The sequence below is a fragment of the Lycium barbarum genome, chromosome 1 (assembly GCF_019175385.1).
Source record: "Lycium barbarum isolate Lr01 chromosome 1, ASM1917538v2, whole genome shotgun sequence".
NCBI classification, from domain to species: Eukaryota; Viridiplantae; Streptophyta; class Magnoliopsida; order Solanales; family Solanaceae; genus Lycium; species Lycium barbarum.
The window spans coordinates 151,090,343-151,114,370 of NC_083337.1; the positions used below are offsets into that span (position 1 = coordinate 151,090,343).

The 24,028-nt window shown below is 34.2% G+C and overlaps 2 protein-coding genes across 3 annotated transcripts; both read left to right on the forward strand.

Moving 5' to 3' along the window:
- The first annotated feature begins 4,662 nt into the window (after positions 1 to 4,662).
- Positions 4,663 to 13,456, forward strand: LOC132644188 (probable alkaline/neutral invertase D). Of its 2 annotated transcripts, XR_009583827.1 has the most exons (6): positions 4,663 to 4,813; positions 6,334 to 6,735; positions 7,019 to 7,450; positions 9,801 to 10,359; positions 10,574 to 10,924; positions 13,168 to 13,456. XR_009583827.1 is itself a non-coding variant. In XM_060360768.1 (5 exons), the coding sequence occupies exons 2-5, from the start codon at positions 6,367 to 6,369 to the stop codon at positions 10,867 to 10,869; spliced, it is 1,656 nt and encodes a 551-aa protein (XP_060216751.1). In that variant the 5' UTR covers positions 4,663 to 4,813; positions 6,334 to 6,366; the 3' UTR covers positions 10,870 to 11,151. The 2 variants fall into 2 exon arrangements, 1 of the variants encoding a protein (XP_060216751.1); XM_060360768.1 differs by lacking the exon at positions 13,168 to 13,456 and having other exon boundaries at positions 10,574 to 11,151.
- Positions 13,457 to 16,900: 3,444 nt separating this feature from the next.
- LOC132644198 (uncharacterized) lies at positions 16,901 to 22,031 on the forward strand. Its single transcript, XM_060360775.1, has 2 exons — positions 16,901 to 17,335; positions 21,679 to 22,031. The coding sequence occupies exons 1-2, from the start codon at positions 17,156 to 17,158 to the stop codon at positions 21,850 to 21,852; spliced, it is 354 nt and encodes a 117-aa protein (XP_060216758.1). The 5' UTR covers positions 16,901 to 17,155; the 3' UTR covers positions 21,853 to 22,031.
- The last annotated feature ends 1,997 nt before the right edge of the window (positions 22,032 to 24,028 follow it).

Below are 24,028 nucleotides of genomic sequence, written 5' to 3' on the forward strand. Positions count from 1 at the left end.
TATATTTTTGTTAAATAAGTTTAATGAATAGTTGAAAGTAAGCGTAATATCGTAAACCACTAGAAAAGTAAATTTGATATAATTAAATCTGGAAGAAGGTCTCTAAAGTTATCCCACGATTTGATATATCAAATTTAATAATCCTAATTAATAATTTCTAACAGGTCTCTCCTACTTTCTTTTCCATACAATTAAATAATTAGGAACGTAGACAATCTTACATCTCTTTAGTTAATTAAGCCTATTATCTCATTTATTAATGCAGATCAACTCTGATTTTTCTACCAGCTAAATTGCCCTACCATATGGGGATTTGAAATAGATCACACATTTGCCACTTGCATAACATAATCATGACTTTAGTCATTATAAATCTCATGAAAAACAACAGCTATTCAATTGCAAAGATCTTTGGGTTTGATACATATGATTTGTCTCAACTATACGCACAGTTTATGCTCATTGCTATTATCACAACCGTCCAAATAGTATGTAATTAGGAAGATAGTTGAATTTCGAGGCGAGTTCGGAATTTAAATTTTATGAGTTCAACATTTAAGGTTCTTAGTCTTGAACCTATTATATTTTAAAGTTATGGATTCATATATTACTATTTATCGCATGTTTAGTGAATTTTTACATATGAATTTATGCTCCGCAACAAATATAATTGAGTTCGTATAAACCCTGTACTAGATAATCTGCATCTGGCCCTGGTTGGGATTTCAAAAGAGATGTCCATTCAAATAAGTCACTTAAGTGCCAACATCTTGAGGGTATACATTCAACTAATTAAGTCACTTATGAAGTGCCAACTTCTTGAGGGTGCATTTATATCTTCAGATGCACGTAAGATAGGGGAAGGATTTATGTGATATGGTCCTGCTATAAATAAACTGTTAAATGTCACAATCTAAATTAAAGGCCTAAGTTTACTTCAATGTACACAGTAGCTAGCGAAGCTAAAAATTCTAATAAGAAAATCTTCAAAAAACACATAATAAGGGGTTGTTTGGTTTCATATACAAGGCATAACAATACCTACATAAAATCTAGCAATAACAATGCAATGTTTGGTTGCCCTTTTGATCCTCTGCATCAAATTCAGCATTAGTTATGCAGTTTTTTGCCGTCCTTTTTATTGTAATGTATGAATAAGTTATGCAGGACTTTACATGTTATTTTAGTAATATATGAATCAAATTACTAAATAAAAAAATTACGAAATTGACCTTCACAATAGTAAAAACATATATTTTTTAAAAAGTTAAATTATACATATTTTTTTTAAAAAAAATTATACATTGTACAAAGATCTTAATTGGACTTCGTTGGTTTGCATAAAATAAAACAAAGATGGTGGTCCATTCTACGGAGTGCAGTTAACTCAACGACTGATTATTTAATGACTGTCATTTTATTTTAAATTGCAGAATTGTTTGCCTGTTCAAACCCAAAGGGACAGATTCTTGCCCAAAAGATTTTGTAAAAGAAAGAAATCTTTTTTTCAGATTTGCTTTTTTCTTTTCTTCTTTTTTTCTTCCACATTGAATCTTTTTTATTCTTTCTTTCTTTTTGACTTATGCTGAAACAAATGCTTATTATATTTTCTTTTATCGGGCTACAATAAGAATATTCTTATTTATCATGGTTTCTAGTACTTTTGGTACTCTTTGCTGTACCTCTTTTTCAACGTCATTCCGAACAAAGAAAGACGAAAGGGGGGAAAAAGGATAGGAAAACCAGAGTAGAGAAAAGAAAATCTCAAATTACAAATAGTACTCTATCAAAACCTTATGTATAAGTTGGGTTTTGTTAGAGAGCTAGTTACTCCATATGAAATTTTCCGGCGTAAATTTAGATTTAGTCGGATGCCAATATAGATACCGAGCATCGAGTGAGAAATGAAAAAAAATTTACACGTAATCGAGTAATATATCCTTATGTACTTATATTAAGGTGAATAGTTTTTTTCCAGGTGAATAATTTTTTCCTATTTGGGACGTACAAAAGATAAAGATTTAAAGGACAGTTTTTGACATCTAATTCTCTATAATTACTAAACTAAGAAAATAAAGATTTTTATAACTTAATATATCTCTAGCTTTCCTATTATAGGAACTTTTTGGAAAAGTTGCAACATTTTTCATTAGACTTGTTTGGTTTAAAATCTTATTATGGAAAGTTTTTCCTAGAATTTCTTTTATAGGGAACAGTCACCATTGAGGCACTTTTCTTATTTTTTTGGCAGCCTACAAATATTCATAAAACCGTATTATATTATTCAAACACGTTTTCATTTGCACAATCTTTTCTACGAAAACATATACTATTCCGACAAATTGTTTAACCACATAAGGAAAAAATCACACTGAAAGCAAAAGGTTGATTTTTATGATGGATGAATATTGGAATAAAGACAACATAAATCTACTAGACAAGGAAAGGTAACCCCACCTCCACCTTCTTTTAACTACAAAATGGAAGTTAACCAAAAGCAAAGCCAAAAGATTTTGAAAAAAAAAAAAAAAGTTAATCAAAATGTTGCTTATGGATATTGGCTAAATTACTTACATAACGAAGACGTATTAATTGAGGGGTTTATTGAGAGTCTCATAAAGTAAAATGGTCTTGTTTTGCTTCCTTTTTTTTTAAAAAATAAAAATAAAAAAAATCTTATAAAAAATCAAATTCAAGTACTGCTATTTTCGGAGAATTAAAAGTCATCCCAAAAATAAAATAAAGAATGATTACCAATAAAAGTTTATACCCTGATAATATAATAACTTTTTACATCATCAGTATAATAGGTAACTTATTATTTATTCATAAATAACAAATCAATATTATTATATGAAATTACCGACATTATCTTTTATATGACTAATTATGTAAAACTATTTACAACTTCATTAAATAAAAGTAGCCGAGCATTGTCGCACTTGATGCAGGAGAGGCGGGGGCTAACATCATCGCCTCTCCTACTTATCAATAATAGTATTTAACTTATCAATAGAGTATTTAATAATCAGTAATTTCTTATTTTCCAATGTGTATTAGTACTATATATTTGTTGCTTCATTTGTTTTGTATCTTACTATTTTATTATCATAATTTTTCTGATTCGAAAACTTGTCGTTCGAGCCAATGATCTCCGGGAAACAACCTCCCTACGCCACGTAGATAGGTAAGGTCTGCGAACGACCCGTAGGATTATATATATATTTTTTAAATATCTACCTACCCCCTCTCCCTCTCTCTAGCTCTTTCCAAACATTAACCTTTAATAATGACTACAGTAGAAGTCCAAAAAGGACAGCCAAGTGGGGACAAAATAATAATAGTAAAATTAAAGAGAATAAAAAAACATGGAATAAATCTAAGTCAAGTTGGCTGAGGTCTTTCTAACAACAGCCACTAGAGAACATTATTTGGTCAGAAGAAATCGTCAAAACTGTGTCGTTTTTCTCCACGTGGATTCCCCGCAATTGCCTCGTGCTTGGTAGTCTCACCTGCTACTCCCCGTAACAACCTCACGGAAATCCTTGTTTTATTTTTAGTTTATTTGATTTTTTTCTCCTTTTTTTTAACTTGTAATTAAATCAATCTTTTCTTTTGAAGTTAAATTTTTTTAGATGGGGATTGGAGAAAGGATATCGTGGAATTTTGAAATTTCATCATAAGATAATTTGTTTTAATTTGTCCAACCATATTCTAAAACTGAGAAAATCTAACGTGTAAAAATTCATTGATGCATTATCAAGAATTGTCTTCACATTAATTAGAAATAAAAAGAAGAAATTGTGTATGGCTTCAGCAGGTGTTAGGACATGCTGAAATTTTTTGGAGCCATAATTGTTTTACTTGGTAAGAAAATTCCGTAATTACCAAAAAAAGAAAAAAGAGAACAAATTGTAACTAGAATATTACTTACAATCCGTTTGGCCATGAAAATTCCAAATACAACTTGAAGTCATATTTGAAATTTAAAAAACACCTAAAATCTTGTTTTCACTTCAATACATTCAAACAACCAAATATTCTTTTTTAAAAACTATAACCAAACACAATTCCATCTTCAATTCCAATTTCAAAATTTCAAATAAAGTGAAAAATATTTGATTTCATGACCAAAAGCCTACTAAAAAGTTTAATCATTAGATCCAATAATGCTATTTCCGACAAGTGAGGGATGACTCAGGGGTTAAGCACTTCCACCCACGACCGGTAGGTCCTGGGTTCGAGTCACACTGGAGGGGAAGTGTGGAAACACTATAAATCCTCCTAAAATGAGAGGGGAAAAAAAATAATGTTATTTCCTTTTCTTTTTATGAATCCAACAAATTAAGGAAACAATTTTTTCGCAACTTTTTATATATTCTATTTCCTCATTATAAATTTCATATTTTCCTTAATTATCATTTCGTGTGATTTCCACGAAGGTGTCACCAAATTTTCTTTTCCATCCTTCCAAATTTAATATTCCAATTTTTTATACACTTGTGGGAAAGGTTGATAAATTGTAGTCCTACTCCTACCGTAGTACTTAAACAATTCTTTGTTGGTTTTCTCTTACTCGCCAATTGCCAATTTATCCTAAACAAATAATATTCCAGCTGTACGTGGTCCCCACAATAGCCAAAACTTTTTAATTGTATCAGTCTATAAATAATGAGCTCTTAACAATAAGCTCTTTTTTTCTCTTCTTCCATTTCTACACACTCTTTCTCTCAGGCGATCTCGCTGGTGCTCCGGCCATTATTACGTCGGAAAATATCCCTTCTTCTTTCTTTCTCTCTCTCTCTAACTAAAGGTCTGTTTGGCTCTACATATTTATCTTGTTTCTCTAAAAGCTTGTATTTTTTGTTGGTTTTGTGGAAAATCAGCTTTAGATCTAAGTTGGGTCTTGGTAATTGGTTATTTTGATTCTCAAGAAACACTTTTACTGTATCTTTTTCTTTGTTTTCATTATGTTCTGTTCTTCATTGTGGTTGGATCTTGAGTTTGTCATATGTAGCTTGTTTTCTGAATTGGGGTATGGCTAAAAAGCTCAAAGATTTGATCTTTTTTATGAGCTTCCTTTTATAGAATCCAGTATTTTTGTTCTTTTAAGAATTAGAAATCTGAACAGCTTGATTATGTTTAATTGGTATCAGTTTAATATCTGTACTTTATTTTGGATAAGGTTATTTTGATTATGGTAATGTAATAATAATGACCAGCATTATGACTTATTGGATACTGTAGAGTGAAATCTTTATTATTCTTACTTTGTTTGTCTGCATAATGGTTGGGATTAAAAGCTCAAAGATTTGATCTTTTTAATGAGCTCCTTTTACAGAATCCTATATTATTATTCTTTCTAAAATTATCATCCTATTATTGGATCTGGACAGCAGCTTGATTATGGTAATTAGTACTAGCAGTGTACTTTCTTTTTGGATAAGGTTATTTTGATTATAGTAATGTAATAATAATAACCAGCATTATAACTTACTGGCTACTGCAGTCCTTCAAAATGGTGGATAAGATTGAAAAGTGAAATCTTTATTATTCTTACTTTGTTTGTCCCTTTGTTTAATGGTTGGGATGATAGCTATTGGTCATTGTCTCATTTTTTGCGTCCAGTTGAGCCATAATGTTACGCGGATTCGTGCTCAGTACAATTTCGGTTCTGGATTTTTCTATACTATATGATTTTCTGGACTTCCTGACCATCTATTTATGTGTTTCTACATATATGCACACAAATCTTCCAACTTTATGTACAGAAAAGTGCCTTTTTCTTTTTATGCGAGGCATAATGTTTGCTGGTTGAGAAGTACCCAGTTATATAGATAGATAACGAGTTCATGTTTTTATGTGGCTTTGCAACTTGTACTGTAGTCTAAAGGGGCTATTGCTTATGATTTTTCTAGTTATATTTGATTTTCTGGAGGTTTTGACTATCCTATATATGTGTTTTGACATACTTGAGCGTACGTGCACACACGTGTATGTATGTGTGTATCGATGCATCTACATGTGTGCCTGTAAGTTACTTACGAGTATTGAAATAAAATCTGTTCGGATGAAGTGGAATGGATTCATATATCCGATCTAACTAATTTGTTACTATGGCAAGTTGTTTGATTAATACAAATGCATGCTCACAAACACACTCACACGCACAAATACTTGTTTGTGTCCAAAGTTCCTACTTTTTGTGCAACACAGAGTGCTAGTGGGTTGACAGGTGGCTACTATTTTTCTAAAATAAATAACAATTTTTTTTTTAAATGTGGGTCTGCAACTTGTGTTTTGTACTAAAAGGTGTTATTGTTTATGATACAGAGTACTTCCAGGGATTGAAGGGTTAAGGCGAGCATGGACGGAACTGGAATGAGAAATGTGAGCTCCAACTGCTCCATTTCTGAAATAGATGATTATGATCTCTCTAAGCTTCTCGACAAGCCAAGGTTAAACATAGAGAGGAAGAGATCTTTTGATGAGAGGTCACTCAGTGAGTTATCCATAGGTCTAAGTAGAGGTTTAGATCATTATGAAAGCGCCTCACCAGGCCGGTCAGTCTTGGACACACCAACTTCATCAGCCCGGAACTCTTTTGAGCCCCATCCAATGGTCGCTGAAGCATGGGATGCTCTCCGCCACTCTTTGGTTTATTTTCGCGGTCAACCAGTTGGCACAATTGCTGCAGTTGACCATTCCTCTGAAGAAGTCCTCAACTATGATCAGGTCAGTATTTACATGAAATCTAAGCATTATGGTATCTTGGTGCTCTTATGTGATTTTGATTTAGTAATTTGCATAATATTGGTATTATATACTATGATCAGGTGTGACTTTTTGACAAAAATACTGGAAACCCATTTATATGCCATACATATATATGTGTGGGATATTGTCATATTGAAGCCGAAACTGGGTTTAATATGGAGGTACAGTGATGTGATAAGGAGTATAATATTATCTGTATTATCAGAGTATTTATCCATTGAAGTTTTTCTTTGATGTGTAGGTTTTTGTTCGAGATTTTGTGCCTAGTGCTTTGGCCTTCCTGATGAATGGAGAGCCAGATATAGTTAAGAACTTCTTGTTAAAGACACTTCAGCTTCAGGGATGGGAAAAAAGAATAGATAATTTCAAGCTGGGAGAAGGGGTTATGCCTGCTAGTTTCAAGGTTCTTCATGATCCTGTTCGTAAGACAGATACCATTGTGGCAGATTTTGGTGAGAGTGCAATTGGAAGAGTTGCTCCAGTTGATTCTGGGTTTTGGTGGATAATTCTTCTCCGTGCTTACACAAAATCTACTGGAGATCTGAGTCTCGCTGAAACACCAGAGTGCCAGAAGGGGATGAGGCTTATATTAAGCTTGTGCTTATCCGAAGGATTTGACACATTTCCAACGCTCCTATGTGCTGATGGATGCTCAATGATTGATCGGAGAATGGTAATATATTTTGTCATCTTACCTTCTTAACATTGTTGGATCTTCTTATCATTGTGTTATAAAGCCTATTTAGCTTAGCCATTGGAGTAGTTGATAAGCATCAAGTGCTGAAGATGGTTTTATAACTAAGGAGTTACCTTTTTGAGCAGAACTGTTGAAACTGATAATCAGCAATTGATGTGTTTGTTCAAAAAGTGATCATAAGTAATTTTCAGTTAAAATAACATAAATACCATTAAAGATGTCTACACTAAAAATAAGTTGATCATTGCAACATGTTTAATCCTGAATTGATTCAAATACAAATTAATTTGTGTCGTAGTTTACTTTAAACTCATTATACCCCCAACTTATGGTTTTGACTGATTTTGGCTTATAAGCACTTTAGCTTTTACCAGACTAGGTAGATAAGCCAAAGTATATTATAAGCTCGTACAAAAACTCAAATGGTGCTGATAATGAAGCTGATCTCTTGGTATCCGCTGATCTTACTGGATGATCCTTCCAGAATCAACAAAACTAAAGAAATTTTGTTAAGAAATCTCATGATCAATTGACTAAAGGGTTGGTATCATGGACTTTTCGAAACTTCTATGTGTACATCTCTGGAAATAAAAAGAATTTTTTATTTGTTTATGAAGTTGTCAATTTTCATATTGCGCTTCTGCCCTCTGTTCCCTGCATTATGCATAATGTGGAGATGGACTATTATGCTGATGCTGGAGGTGATGCCCTTAATGCAGAACTCATGAACATGTTGCGAGTATCTGCTTGTCTAATTTAGCGCTTACAATTTTTGTGATGGGGATTGCATTTAGATGTGTACCCTATGTTCTTCTATGCTTTTTCATTTTATGTTTGTGGTTATTGCTCTACGGTTCACAAATCTTTCAGTCGGAAAATGAACTTGTGCAACGGATTTTCTAATAGTGCCCTTTAGCTTTGTTTTCTTTGTCCCTGCGAGTACGTGAGATGGACTCTAAGGCATGGAATTTAAATGTAGTAGAATTCAGTGAATGTTCCTAGTGTAGCTTTCTTGGTGATCTTTCAGGTAAGGGCTTATGCATATAAATCTCTGTCCTAAGTTACTGTAGGAAAATAAAATAGCAATAGGCAATGCCCTGCTTATTTTCAAATCAGTGTCTTTGGGAAATGCTCTTTGTACAATCCCTCAGTCCATCAGAAGGCATCTTAAGATAAACTTCATGGGAGATTTGTCAACAAAACAGATACACAGTTAAATTATGGAGATCAAGACTCGTAGCATTAATTATTACTTAGCCCCCTAAAAGTTTGTTTGGGTCATTAGCCTCTTCAAGTGATGTTCTTCCTTGTTAACAATTATAAAAAAGTGATGTTCTTCCTTGGTCATACATTGTTGTTCAATTGTTCAGAATATTGATATTTTGGTCCCTAACTTATGTTCAACAGTTCAAGTGTCGGACATACAATCTTGATGTTTGGATTAAGAGTTATTAACTAATCTGTTAGTTTTCCTTGTCAAAAACTTTTATCTGTTAGTTTCTTGGACAAATAACTTTTGCGAGAAATACGAACCATTCGTCTTTAGCAATTACTCATTTTACATTGACTTTGGAATAGTCAATCAAAGAGAAACAAGTGATAAAGCTAAAAGAGAAAAGGAGACCAGAAAAGGGAGCAATAATAGGATTTTATTCTGTATTTCAGCGCTAAAAAGCTGCCACACAGCTCATATTCTTCTTTGTTGAAGGGGAAAAGAAATCTTCGTCTTCCTCTTCTTTTTCTTTAAATATTTAATTTTTGTTATTTTCCTGCTTCTTTGTATAGGCATAATCTACAGACCATTAGAAGATAAAAGACAAAACATAACATGGCTTGTCTAGTGAAATCTCTCTTTACTGTTTTTTCCAAGGAAAAGGAGAAAGCATTACATGGCTTAATTGAATCGTTTCTGGTTATGCCTCATGCTTTGAATTGTTATATTTCATCGTTTCTGAAGCTTCTGTTCCAGCTTAGTTATCCATGACATACAAATTTCTTAAAAAGTTGAATTTTAAGTTGATGAATATCTAGGAGGTGAACCTTTTATTTATATTACTCTGTTGTTTTTTCTGCATATCTGACAATGATCTGGAAACTCTGAACATCGTAAATGGCTCTAAATAAGAGACTGAAATTCTCGCCTTTGTGAGTTTCCTTATCCACTCTTAGAGGACTGGATACTTTTCCTTAAAAGAAATGTAGTAATACAACTATTTCTTGCCTCCCAAATTTTGTTTTGTAGTGATAAATATTACAATGGACATTAACGTAAAAGTTATTGAAGAGACGTTAATTGGATCTTTTATTTATTGTGGTTGATTTTCAGGGAGTTTATGGATATCCTATTGAGATCCAAGCACTCTTCTTCATGGCACTAAGATCTGCATTGGCCATGTTGAAGCACGATACAGAGGGGAACGAATTTATTGAGAGAATAGTGAAACGCCTGCATGCCTTGAGTTATCATATGCGAAGTTATTTTTGGCTTGACTTTCAACAGTTAAATGACATATATCGCTATAAAACTGAAGAGTATTCTCACACTGCAGTAAATAAGTTTAATGTTATTCCTGATTCAATCCCAGAATGGGTATTTGATTTTGTGCCTACGCGTGGTGGTTACTTTATTGGAAACGTTAGTCCTGCAAGGATGGACTTCAGGTGGTTTGCTTTGGGTAACTGTATTGCCATCTTGTCTTCCCTTGCCACTCCAGAGCAAGCTTCTGCTATTATGGATCTCATAGAAGCCCGCTGGGAGGAGCTAGTAGCCGATATGCCTTTGAAGATATGCTATCCAGCAATTGAAAATCACGATTGGCGGATAGTAACTGGTTGTGATCCCAAGAATATTAGATGGAGTTACCATAACGGAGGATCTTGGCCAGGTTCGACCATCGTCCTTTAGCACTGCACTTGATTTGATACTTTACTATTTAACTCCTGCTATTGAGTAGAACAGTTTTAGTTTTATTAGAGAAAGATGACATCTATATTGCTTCTGTGGCACTGTCAGAAAGAAATGAAATGCATATGCTAATTCTTGATGTCAATTGATCTTGTACTTGCTAATGCAAAGTATGGTTTATCTATTAAACGCAGTGCTTTTGTGGTTGCTAACGGCTGCCTGCATTAAGACTGGGCGGCCACAAATCGCAAGACGAGCAATTGATCTTGCTGAGAGCCGCTTGCTTAAAGACAGCTGGCCCGAATATTATGATGGAAAACTAGGAAGGTACATTGGTAAACAAGCAAGGAAGCACCAGACATGGTCAATTGCTGGATATCTTGTAGCAAAGATGTTGCTGGAGGATCCTTCACACTTGGGAATGATCTCTTTGGAAGAGGACAAGCAAATGAAGCCTGTAATCAAACGATCATCTTCGTGGACGTGTTGAGGTATCGAGTTGAAGCAAGAGACAAACAGTAGAAATGGATAGAGAAACACAGAAGGTGAGAGATCTTTTTGTTAATTTTACAAGAACACAATTCTTTGGCTATTTCTCCTTGTAGGTTTGCTTAAAAGTTTCCTTTGTGTAAATTAGCATCCAGCCAGATTTGTCTTGTTTTTCTCAAAATAAGAGACTTTTGTTTTGATAGTTTCCACTGTGTTGGACAAATTTTAGAAACTGATGCTCTAATTGTTTGGACAAAGACAGTGAATATGATGTTTCTAACTATATTAATTGTTTCCTAAATTGAACAAACCTTCTTGATATAATTTGTTCCCTTGCTGCAGCTAAAACAAAGGTATACTCAAAGATAGCTACCTGCTCTGATTAGTACTTAACAAACTAATCGAATGAACATGTTTGCTAAAAAAGTTCCTCAATTTGCGGTCCTATTGATAAAGCAACAGCTGATAATAAAAAAGTAGTAGTAATTTTCAACAAAAGAGGCGTAAACAAAGCACCAATTATCAGAGGAGACACTGAATAAAGGCTAGTGGCCAATGAAATGAAAACCATATGAGGTTTTTGGTTTGAAATCCTATCAAAAGCAAAATGCAACACCTCGTATCTTTAATTTAAGCTTTGACCATGATTCTAGACTTAGAAAATCAGATAAAGAATGTGGGAATTGAAATTTCCTTGTTCAGTTGTAAGATGGTAGTTTACGCCCATGAATAGTGACCTTATTTCAGTATACGGCCCGTATTTCAAGTCGTAAACTGGTACCAAAGATTTCTGAGCATTCTGGAATTTGACACTTAGAGGTTACATCGTTAAATACGGACCGTATTTCAAAATACGGCCCGTATTTCAAAACGTATTTGGAATTTGGAAAAAACTTCCTTGATGAAAGTTGTAGAGCTTTGAAATACCTTTCCAACGGTATATTATGGGGGTCAAACGGACATCTGTGCAAAGAGTTATGGCCATTTTACTGAAGAGACGCAGTGGAGTCCACACGGAATACAGACCGTATTTCAAAATACGGCCCGTCTTTCAAAATACGGCCACTGGACGTAAAATTCAATTTTTCAGAACAGTATATATTCGTCCATATCAGTTCAAATCATTATTTTTCATTCCTTCAAACCCTAGAACGACCTCCTATCCTCTTCCATCATCAAGAACACCAAGGCAAGCCTATTCTAATTATTCCAAGTCAATTCTAATACATATCCTTGTAATCTAAACAAGAAATCATTCCTAAACTAGGGTTTTCAAGAAAACCTATCTTAAGGTTTAAGAATTCAAGATTTTGGAAATCTTCTTCAAAGCTCAAGTCTTTAATTCAAGTTTTGGAGTGACTAAGGTATGTAGAGTTACTATCTACGTGTGGGAACATCATTGTTCTTCCCCACGCCTCCTAATTCATAAAGTATGAAACTTTACAAAACTAGGGTTTCTATTCTATACTATGCTCATGATAATCCTAGGTCCATGTCTATGACTATATTATGTTTGAATTGCTATTATTCTATCATTGTGTTCTTGATACTCATTATGATTATTGAGAATCTGTCTGTAATCCATGAAAACCCATATTTTGTATTCCATGGGTTCTTGCATGCATGTTTTTGACTAAGAATGATTATTTCATGAATATCCTATATGTCTACAAGTTTTCATGCAATTAAATCATATAATTACTTTCATGCCATGATACAAGAAATATACATGCTAAATAAAAGTTATCTCATGAAACCATGATACAAGCTATGTTACAAGTTACTTCGTGAAATCATGATTACAAGTTATTTACAAGTTATTTCACGAAAATCATGGGCTTCTTAGCCAACTACATTATGTTCATGTTTTTGGGAGTTGCACGAATTACCGAGAAGGCTCAGATAGCCTGAAACTACGTAGCCACCGAAGGACAAGGATCGCTCCGCCCAGTTAGGACGATACTTTAATTTTACACTGAATGGATCCATCAGGCACGTTACCACCTTATACCCTGGCAAGGTATGAGGGCTCTGCTGGTCCGACGAGGTACCAGACTCCACGTACCCACGTGGTGATATCACATGTCGGTTTATGAAATGCTCTCCCTACTTATCATGTTTTACTTATGTTATATATATATATGTACTCATGCTCATGTTCATGTTCAGGTTTTCAGTTTCAGTTCTTATCATGTTATTTCATGTCCCATGTTATTTCATTCGGTTGCTTTACATACCAGTACATTCAATGTGCTAACGTCCCCTTTTATTGCCCGGGGGCCTGCATTTCACGATGCAGGTACGTATTTACAGGACGCCGCATCTGCTCAGTAGGATTTGCTCGTATCAACTCATTGATGAGCCCCATCTCATTCGGGGTTTAGTTAGTTATCTTTATTTTACTAGTCATGCATTTAAAGGTATGCTGGGGGCCTTGTCCCAGCAGGTACGTTTTCCAGTCAAGATTCACGATTAGAGGTTTCATAGACTAGTCAATTTAGTTATGTTAGACATGCAAGGTGTTTAGCCATCTTTGGCTCAACTCACGTTATTTCCGCATTTATGATTTAAACAAGTATTTCATTAAATTATTATGACATCTCATGTTTTATAAAAACTCATTACGTTCATGCTATATTTCCGCTCATGTATGGGTCATGATGATTCAACAAGCCATGTGGTTCACTCGGTCACATGCAGTATGACACCGAGTGCCGTATTTCGCCCAGACCATGTTTCGGGGCGTAACACAAAAATACTAAGTGATTTTCAAGTCTTAGTGGATAGAGTTACTTGAAAGCCGTGCTAGTGGGAGATAGTAAATACCTATAAAATTAGTCGAGGGTGCGCACTAGTTAACTTGGACACCTTTGATTATTTAAAAGAAATAGTATAAAAGCAGTCTTATCAGTTTTCCAGATGTAACATGTTTGAGACAGATGGAGACCGAGAATAAGAGCTCTAAGAAAAAGACCCACAAATTTCTTCATAATAATTGAGAACATTTTTGCGTCCACCGTTAATTTGGATCCCACATAATCCGAGCATGTCACTATGCAAGAAAATCGAAGTTGTTTAAACGACATCACTTATTATCATCCAAGAGAATATGTTTTTGACAAATTAGGAAAAAAATATGTTAGTACGCTTATTTTGTCAATTAATTAGAAAACTACGCCCCCAAAAAGTTGCAATATTTGCCAAGAAATATGGGAATTGGAACGTTTGCCTCATAGTGAGAATAAACAGAGCAACTATAACTACAGATGCTGTATTATTTAGTTTATCTAACGCCTACTTTGAACGTGGGATGGTTTATCTCGGCAAACACTTACCCATACTCGATATACATTATGCTATATCAATTTATCATGATTAAGTAACTTAATAAGGTAAAAATATGAATTAATTAACCATGAATAAGTAATAATAATCTATTAACAAACACATCTTATGCTCTATCATGCTCTCTATTGTATTTTGTATGGGTTTTTATACTGTCTTGAATTGCTTGTTCTTGTACCGATGGTCTACCAGAAATATCATCTCTGCCTCCCAAGGTAGGAGTAAGGTTTGTGTACACTCTACCCTCGCCAAACCCACTTTGTGAGATTTTATTAGGTATGTTGTTGTTGAATCTATTAACAAACACATCTTATGCATTTATTTGGTGGTCCAAAGACTCTCTTTGGTCCCTTTTTATTCTTTAATAAACATGTTAAATTGACTAATTTTCAAGTGGAAATTGAATGTACATATAAACTCAACCTTTTTATTTATAAAAGCACCATTTCAAAATAAGTTTTTAAATTTACTTTGACATGATATTTTTCTATTTAATTAATTGCCTGTTATTGTTCTAATTTTCATTTTGTTAGTCAAACTAATTTCTTGACTTTTGTGTCAATCAAGTAATTGTAATTTAAAAGGGATTATTGATTTCCTCTGATTCTGACTGCTGTGATATGAGATGGTAAAAGCCTAAAAGTGGTGAATGCTGTGATAAGGAGAGGAAAATAAGAAACTTTAAAAATAAAAAGAGAAAAAGAAAAAAGAGGAGAGGAAAAAAGAAAAAGAAAATAGTTCGGGGCTTTCTATGCTAGGCCATAAAGTGCAAATGCAATAAGTACCATATATATAAAATAAAAATGTCACTTGTAATGTTTCGAACACTTATAAGAGCCGAGATCTGCATCTTCAATCCGAAGATTGTGGGTTGAGTCACCAAAGCAATTTCGAGAGAAGCTCTTGGGGGAGGGATTAAAAAAGAAAACACTTATAAAAAAATGGTATCTCGAGAAATTTAGGGGTATAATAAGTGATAGGGATCTAGTAGCTTAGTTGGTTGGCTACCTGAACTTTCACCTTGTTGGTGAGGGTTCGAATCCGCACGTTGTAATCCCCTCCCCCATTTCCCCTTTCCTACCCCTATGTAATAAAAATCATTTTTCAAAAAAAAAAAAAAAAGTTAGTATAATAACTGAAAAAGCAACACAATATAAGATGTCCTTAATTTAAAATGAAACGAAAGTAATAGTGATATGATATCACTCATTCTTTGAGTAAGGAAAATATGTTTTTGCACGGATTGGCCTTCAAATGCATTGTTCTTTAATTTTTGCTCCATATATATGTGGTTTTTAATTTTTGCATTTGCTGCTTATTTAAAAAAAGATATTCAGACGTGCTTCGTTCAACATAAATTTTGTAATATTTTTAGCTTTGGAACTGAGCATCATCTCAGTCGGCACAAGTTTTGTAGAAATTAAGTTATGCCGCATAATTTGTATAGTATTTTTCAGATTATGTTTAAGTGTTAAAAGTTTTGCCTTATACATATGCCGAAGCTAAATGTAAATTTTGCCGAACGAAATCTAAATTATTTAGTGCCGAATAATAAAATTAAAGACCAAAAATTTGTGTGTGTGTGTGTGGGGGGGGGGGGGGGGGGGGGGGAATTGAAGAGCAGCCCGAAATAGGGGCATTTGTGTGAAAGGGGTGGAGAAAAGACGAGTTTTGGGCTAAAATTATCCTTTATCTATGGGAGTAGGTTTATTTTGGTCCTTCAAATATAATTCTGAGCACATTTGATCCCTTATCTATGGGAATAGGTTTATTTTGGTCCCTCAAATATTACGCTAAGCATCTTTAATCCCTTAATTATGCTAAAGTGGAGCACCTTTGATTTCCCTAATAGAACCTATTTAAAAAGTAATTGTGCTAAACCCTTGTGACACTCACGTGACTCGTAACAGGCTAAATTCATCTGACAAAATGCAAAGCAGAGTAATGACATTTCTCTAAAAAAATGCAACTCATATAAGATATTAACAAAGCAACTCATAATATTTGGATTATATGATTGGTAACCAACTCTTAAACGGTTATCTGGCAGCACACGTGGGACCGTTTCACTTATTTTGGAAGCATGTGAATATAATGTTTTTTTTTGTTAAATATTTTTTTAAAAAAATTCTTTTTAACAACTGTTATAAATTATCTTAATTAGTGAAACCGCTCTAATTTTTCGAAAGCATGTGAATGCAAATTTCAATATATTAGATAAATCTTCTGCCTGTTTTGAAAAATCAATTTCTTCTTCTTCTTCTTCCAACCAATTGAAGCTTTCTACAGAGAGGCTAAAGCTTTTTCCAGTGAAGTGTTTCTTCATATGAAGTTGGGGGGAAAGGCGAATAAGTTTAGTATTTTTGTCCGATAGGTTTAGCCTCTTGTAAGTCACGTGAGTGTCACATGAGTTTAACACCGTTACTTTTTAAACGTGTTCTATTAGACAGACCAAAAGTGCTCCACTTTAGCATAGTTAAGGGATTAAATATGCTAAGCATTATATTTAAGAGATTAAAATAAACCTACTCCCATAAATAAAAAATTAAATATGCTTAACGCTATATTTAAGGGACCAAAATAAATCTACTCTCACAAATTAGAGATAATTTTAGCCCAAAACTCATTAAAAAGACTATTGGGCCTTAAAGAGAAGTTACCAGTATTAGTGTTTGTCAGGAAGAAGGAAGAAAAACAAAAAGAGAAAGAAAACTAAAGGCCTAAAATTGATCTCCTCAACATTCACATAATATTCTTTCCTTCTTCAGTCAGCCTAACTCTACCCAAAAAAGCCAAAGCAAACCTCTCTCCCCGCTTTGAATTCTCCTTTAGTGGCAGCAGTAACAAAAAATTAGCAGTGTTCTCCAAAAAGGGTCTCTTTGAAACAGAAAAAATAAACAATCTTTGAAGAAGAAGAAGAGCGAAAAAGATTGTTTTCTTTCATGTCGTTGAGAATAAAAGCAGTGGTTGATAAATTTGTACAAGAACTGAAAGAAGCATTAGATGCTGACATACAAGACAGGATAATGAAAGAAAGGGAGATGCAGAGTTACATTGAAGAGCGTGAACGTGAGGTTGCTGAACGTGAAGCTGCTTGGAAAGCTGAACTCTCTCGTCGTGAGGTAAAAAAAACCATTCTTTCTTGAAAATATTGAACTTATTTTGCTGTTTCTTGAATTGGGTTTGAGTGAATTTCTTGAAGTATTGTCAAGTGGGGTACTTTTGTACTCTCTATCTTTCATTTTTCGTCGAGATTCAAATTGCATGAACTTTGACCAGCATTTTAAGATGTAGATGAAAATTCCATTCTTTCTTTGAAATTTTTAGTTATTTGAACTTATTTTTGCTGTTTCTTGAATTGGGGTTGAGTGAATTTCTTGAAGTATGGTGAAGCTTGTCAAGTGGGGTACGTTTGTACTCCCTCTGTCCCAATTTATGTGATACTTTTCACTGAAATTCAAATTGCATGAACTTTGACTAACATTTTAGGATGTAATTTTTCACCACCAAATTAATATGAGAAAAGTTGCAGCTTATGGTACTTTTCATAATCCAATTTTAGCTTCAAAGACTATCAAATAAGTTGGGACAGATTTTTCCATTTTTGGGAGAAATGGAATAGATTGATTTGAAAAGGAAATCCCTTCTTTATTTGGAAAGCTTAGTTTTTTGTTTTTGTTTTTTTCTGGTATGATTTTTGGCTTCCTGTCTTTTAAAGCAATCGATCAGTCAATTATGCCTCAATTGCAAACTACTAACTGGGTTGGTTAGAGGAATCCTCTAAATTCATTCTACTTATTTGGATTCATTTCATTTAAGTCTTTAAGGCTTTCCATTTTGTTCAATTGACTGAATTTACTCGAAGTATACTGCTGATGCAAGTGCTGTATTTTTGCAGAGATCAGCTTATTACTCCCTCTGTTTCAAAATGTTTGTCTGGTTTTGACTTGACACGGAGTTTAAGAAAGTAAAGAACACTTTTAATTCTTGTGGTCTTAAATTAAAGATGTGTAGAATGTACCAAAATGCGCTTTAATCTTGTGGTCTTAAACATGTCATGTGGAAAGTTGAAATTAAAAAGTTGCCAAAAAAGGAAAGAGACATTCTTTTCTAAACAGACTAAAAAGGAAAGTAAGACAAACATTTTGAAACGGAGGGAGTATAAATTTTATGCTCAAAAAAAGGAAGCACATTTTTTTTCTTCTTAATTTTTATAACTAAAAACTGAAGGAGCCATAGTATAGGAATAGTAGGTTTTTTCCTGTCCTATTTAGACCAATATGTATTAAAAGGGGAACGAAGTTGACCAAATATCAAGTAGTTAGTTGAAAAGACCTATAATCTTTTGGAATTATTGCAGACTTAGTATTTAGTAAGAATATAACATAATGGAACAAAGGACTTATGTAGCATATGCCAACTAGTTGGGAGTAATGCGTAGTTGTTGTAGCACTTACATTAAGTCCAATGTTTGTCAAAAGTCCTTATTTTTGTTTAAGGACGTGTATGTCAGTATAGGTGTAACTATGAGATGAGAGAATCTCGAAATCCTATTTTTCTGAGAAACACATATTACTTACCAGCATTGGGATAAAATGAGCCCAAATAGAGTAGAATGCACACATAGGGTTCTTAATCTAATCCAGATAGTTTGGGATTGGGGCCTTGTAGATTTATTGAATGGGAGATATTGATTAGCTTACAATTCCTTTTATACCATGCTTGAGAAAATGCAAGAACTTTTTTTTAATTTCTTTTGATAACTAATAGTGGAGGGACATAATATAGAACATGTAGCATTATTGTTTTCCTTTAACTTATAAGTGTTAGGCCATTCCATTGAATTGAATGAAATGGAAAATGACCAGCTTACTCCATTGTGTTAAAAAGATGCTCGTTGACCTCTTAAAGTGTATATGTAATGCCACCCTCATGTTGCTTTGGGATTTTATGTGGCTTGAAAGATTAACTAATCTACCTAGCTCAGGGTTAACCAATCTGGTTTACATTCACCTGATACAATAAATGCATCCTTGTTACAGGCACTAGATAAGCGTAATGGTATAGGTTGGAAATGATGATGTACAGACTTAATGGTGCTATTGAAATGTCAAATATCAATATTAAAAAGTGTACTAAATGCCCTTTGCTTAATTTGACTTCTGGTCAATTTGGTATCATAGGTTATCTAGTTGACTGTGTTGTAACCTAATTTATGTACCAGGGTCTCAACAAGAGGCTTCTAAAATAAATTAACAGAACCTCTGTAGTCTAAGGTTGATCTTATTGGTTAACGACCAATCGATAGGATTTTTTGCAATAATTAGACTGTGTATACTGAAGTTTTAGAGTTTGTGTTCGCCCTGTTTCATTCAAATCTTTCTCTATAAAGGCCAGCTGAGTGGTATCTCAATTATGGTAGACTACACATTAACACCCGGAGTTGAATCAGAAAGTATTCCTCAGTGATATTGTTTTGTGGAAATTCAGTCATATCCTTAGCATGTATATGGAAAAAAGCAGGTTCATCAGTAAATCTACAGAAGTTCAATTATATTCCTTACATAAGAAACTCAAGAAAATAGGAATGTTTCAGGTCGCTTCCATAGTCGTAGTGGTATCCCCTCACATGAAATGCGCATTCAACACTTTGAGATAATGCCCTTTGGAGCTATTAGCAGTTCAAACTCTAGGACTTCCAGTGTGATGTGACTTTAGAACATGCCCTTCTCTCACTTATATGTTTATGCAACATATAGTGGATATGAGTCGATCTCATAATTTATAAGATGATTGTAATGGAACAATCAGATAGAAATTTTCCTGCTCCTGCCCTAAGTTCTAGCTTGCCCAAGTCATGCTATTATGCAAGAGATTAAACAGGGTTGGCAGTTTTCTGGATTAAAAGATTTCCACCCATATCTGTCAAGGCAGTTCAGGGATCAGATGTACCCCTTCTTATTTACATGATATAATCTTACTTTTAACCCTGTTAAAAACCTTCTGAGCATACATGTCATATGGAAACTTGATTTGATGCGTGATATCGTAATATGTGACCTTGGAGCTTTCTTCGACATGTTTAAAAGAAGACTCAGCTTTTGAACCCGGATGTATTAGAACTCTAAATTATCTTGTAAGAAATCAATGCACTTGTTGCTTCTTTCCTACCATTGAGTGCAAATTGAAATGGCTATTCAGGTTTCCCTGGTAAAATACTACATGCTTCCTCTTGAAAACCACACCTTCCAGCATCATATCTTCTTGACATGAAGACAGTTATAAAAATTCTAATTGCCTGTTGCTCAACTGTCTACTAGTTGTTCCACTATGTATATTTTTTCAAAATTGACCTTCCCATCAAGGCCTTCTCTTCATCAAGTTTTATAGTGGATGGATTTTTACTAGTAGTGATTTTTTACACCATTTGCCAGCGACCATTTCTAGACAGAAAACCATTTGTAATCCCACATTCTGATCGGATGCGACAATTGGAATGTTATTCATTTATAGTGGATGGATTTTTACTAGTAGTGGTTTTTTACGCCATTTGCCAGCGACCTTTTCTAGACAGAAAACCAGTTGTAATCCCACATTCTGGTCGGAAGCGACAATTGGAACGTTAGTCATTGTAGTTTTTCCCAAGTCTTGACTTACAAATGTAGCAATAATATAGATCAATTTTGGAATAGTGAGAACTGAGAGATGTGTGAATGCTAATTTTTTCACAATTAAGATAACTAGCTGAACTCAATGTACTCACAGTTTAAGACAAAATTTCACATTAACTTAAATAATTATTTTGCATTTTGTTCAGTATTTCTGCTGCTAAGCTGTTCCAACAATAATTATTTTACTTGCTCAACTTCATCTACACATCTCAATTGTGGAATAAGAGGCTCCATGTTTCTCTAAAAATGCGAACAGTGAATGAGGACCTGCTCCATACTTTCTGATTTTCTTGAGAATTCCAACTGAATCTTGATTTAATGCAAGTCCTTGACAACTTAGTTCTGAGGAGTTTCACGTGCCTAATGTTGATATCCATGGAAATTTAATTCCTTGCCAACACCTGAAATGAAAATTGAGAATGCTTAAAGAAGTTGTGAAATTTAACATTGCAGAACTGTTTTTTTTTTCTTTTCTTTTTTGTGCACGCAAGCATTTCTTTTGTTGACTTTGTTTTCTTACATGTTTCATGGTTTCAACACATTAAGGCTAAAAGTACATTTCTTATTTATCAAAATATAAGTACATTTCTTACTTGTAGCTGCGGGAAATGTGCAACATGGTCAATTTATTCGAGTTTAAAGTTCATCACAGAAGTTACATTAGTCAAAGAAGGAAATATATGGCCGTTTTATAGTGATTTAGCAAATACGAGTCAAGTATCTAGTGTATGTGCCTTTATGGTAGATGATGTTCCACGGTGTAGATTTGTAACATGTCATAGTTTTGATCCCAGGCAGAAATTGCTCGGCAAGAAGCCAGGTTAAAGATGGAGAGGGAAAACCTTGAGAAAGAGAAAAGTGTGCTAATGGGGACTGCATCAAATCAAGATAATCAAGATGGAGCTCTTGAAATTACAGTTAGTGGGGAGAAGTATCGTTGTCTGAGATTTGCAAAAGCAAAGAAGTGAAGGCACTAAAAGTAGGTGAAAGTATATCAGTCCTTATGTTTTGTTTATACAGCTAGTTGCTGGATGCTCATATAAAATTTTATTCAAGATTGAACGTCTGCTGCCTCTTTTACTTGGGAAGAAATTTTTTAGATCTGCCTCTCTTCAAAGTTTATTGAATTTTTCTTTTCTGTTGTTCCTCTTTGAGGCCTGAGCTTTAAAAATCAGTTCTACCTAATTTGCTCTTCCTTGGAACCCTGAAAAGCCCCGAGTTTATCCGAGCCTTCTCTTCCTTTTGATATTGTTCAGACATTTCACTGATCACGTCCAACTACATCCTGTAAAAGATAAGTGATGGTTGCTTGCAAATATAATTTGAGGTTACGAGTCCACAGTCGATTCAACATAGAACAAGATAGTGCTCCGTCATACTGTTGTGTCATTTGCACATAAAAAGGTAGTGCTTGTAATTTTTCTTAGAAAACAAACTTGACCTTGTCTGTCATATAAATTAGCAGCCTCTATTCATCTGTACTGTTTGAGGCAAAACTGTAACAAAGTCTACGAAGAGCTGTGATTTCAGTTATTCCCAAATCCCATTAGCGAGATTGCTTGTATGCAGTTGCGGAGCTAGCTTTGGGAAAGGGGGTTCAATTGAATTCCCTTTGTCGGGTTGTACATGTAAACTATTGAATCACATTGATATAGGTTCATATCTAAGGTGCGATATTTATATTTTTAATTTATATGTTTTAATCCCCTCAACTCAAATTCCTAGCGTCGCTACTACTTATATATTATCAGAGCTTGTGGTCTAGAAGTACTGTAGGAAGTTTTTGACAGAAAAGGTGTATGTGTTGATAGAAAATTTAAGGAATTTTTGAGAGACAAGTTGAAGCCATTACCTATTGGATCTGACAGGTCCTTTCCAGGTGAAAAGACAAGGGTATTTTTCTTCTCCCCTTTTTATAGGAAAGTTGCTGTGGCTAAGAAAGTAAAGTTTGAAAATAGAAAAGGAAGAAGCCTAATAAGGAGACAACTCCATTTTATGGGCAACCATATCTTTGATTTAGTCAGAATGGGAAACTCTCTCTTTACAGCCGGTAATTCCAGCCGTTGAAAAATTCAATTTAGTTCTCTCACATGCTGCCTTTTTCTTAGTAGACCAACAATATATTTTTTCAGTTTTCACTCAGTGTTCAATATCCATACCGAGGCCTGACTAAGTCCGGATTCAGGCTGGAACGTTTCATCACTCCCTAACAAAGGCGATTCTATATATACTGGGTCTCGAATACCCGACCTCTGGTTAAGAATGAAAGAAGAACACTTACCGCTTCACCACGAACCTGGTCGATAGACCGATATTATTGTGTAAATGTAAGACGTAGATTCACGATTTTACACTAAATCCAGAGTCTATGGCACCTACTATCAATTTGTGACGATGATTGCAAACTTAGTATGAATATAGTATAGGAGTGTAACTATACCTATAGTTCAAGTCAAGAACAGTTGCAGACGTCTTAGTCACTCACTGCTTCATGTTGACTTATGGGCTGCAAAAGAAAGTGACTTATCATGGCCGACGTCCTCATTACTCGGGTCGTTTGGTAGGTGAGATAAGGTGTGATATCACAAGATCAAATTTAGAATTAATTTTATACTCTGTTTGGTAGAAGGTATAAGTTTATTATAAAATTAGAGCCCGTTTGGATTGACTTATAAGTTACTTATAAGCTGTTTTCAACTTTTTTGAGTGTTTGGCTGGCCAGCTTAAAGTCATTTTGTGCTTAAAATAAGCTCAAAAAAATAATTGGGCTCATTTGATTTAGCTTATCTAAAGCAGCTTATAAGCTGAAAACAGCTTATAAGCCAAAAAAATAAGTTAGACTACCCCAACTTATTTTTTTAGCTTATAAGTTGCAAACTGCTTATAGGGCATAAGCCCATCCAAACAGGCTCTTAATATCAAACTTAATCATGTGAGATTTCACATTATCCCATCAAATTTGAAATTATTTTATCTCACCTTCCAAATGAGTAAAATAATCCGCGTACCAAATGACCCCTCAATGTCTGCGTTATTGCTTACCTTAAATTCCATCTAAGAAATGTTTATGGGGGATGAATTATTGGGTGGTGAAACAAATAAAATATTGATGAACTTCTTTGTTTTTAAATGTCAGCCAACACT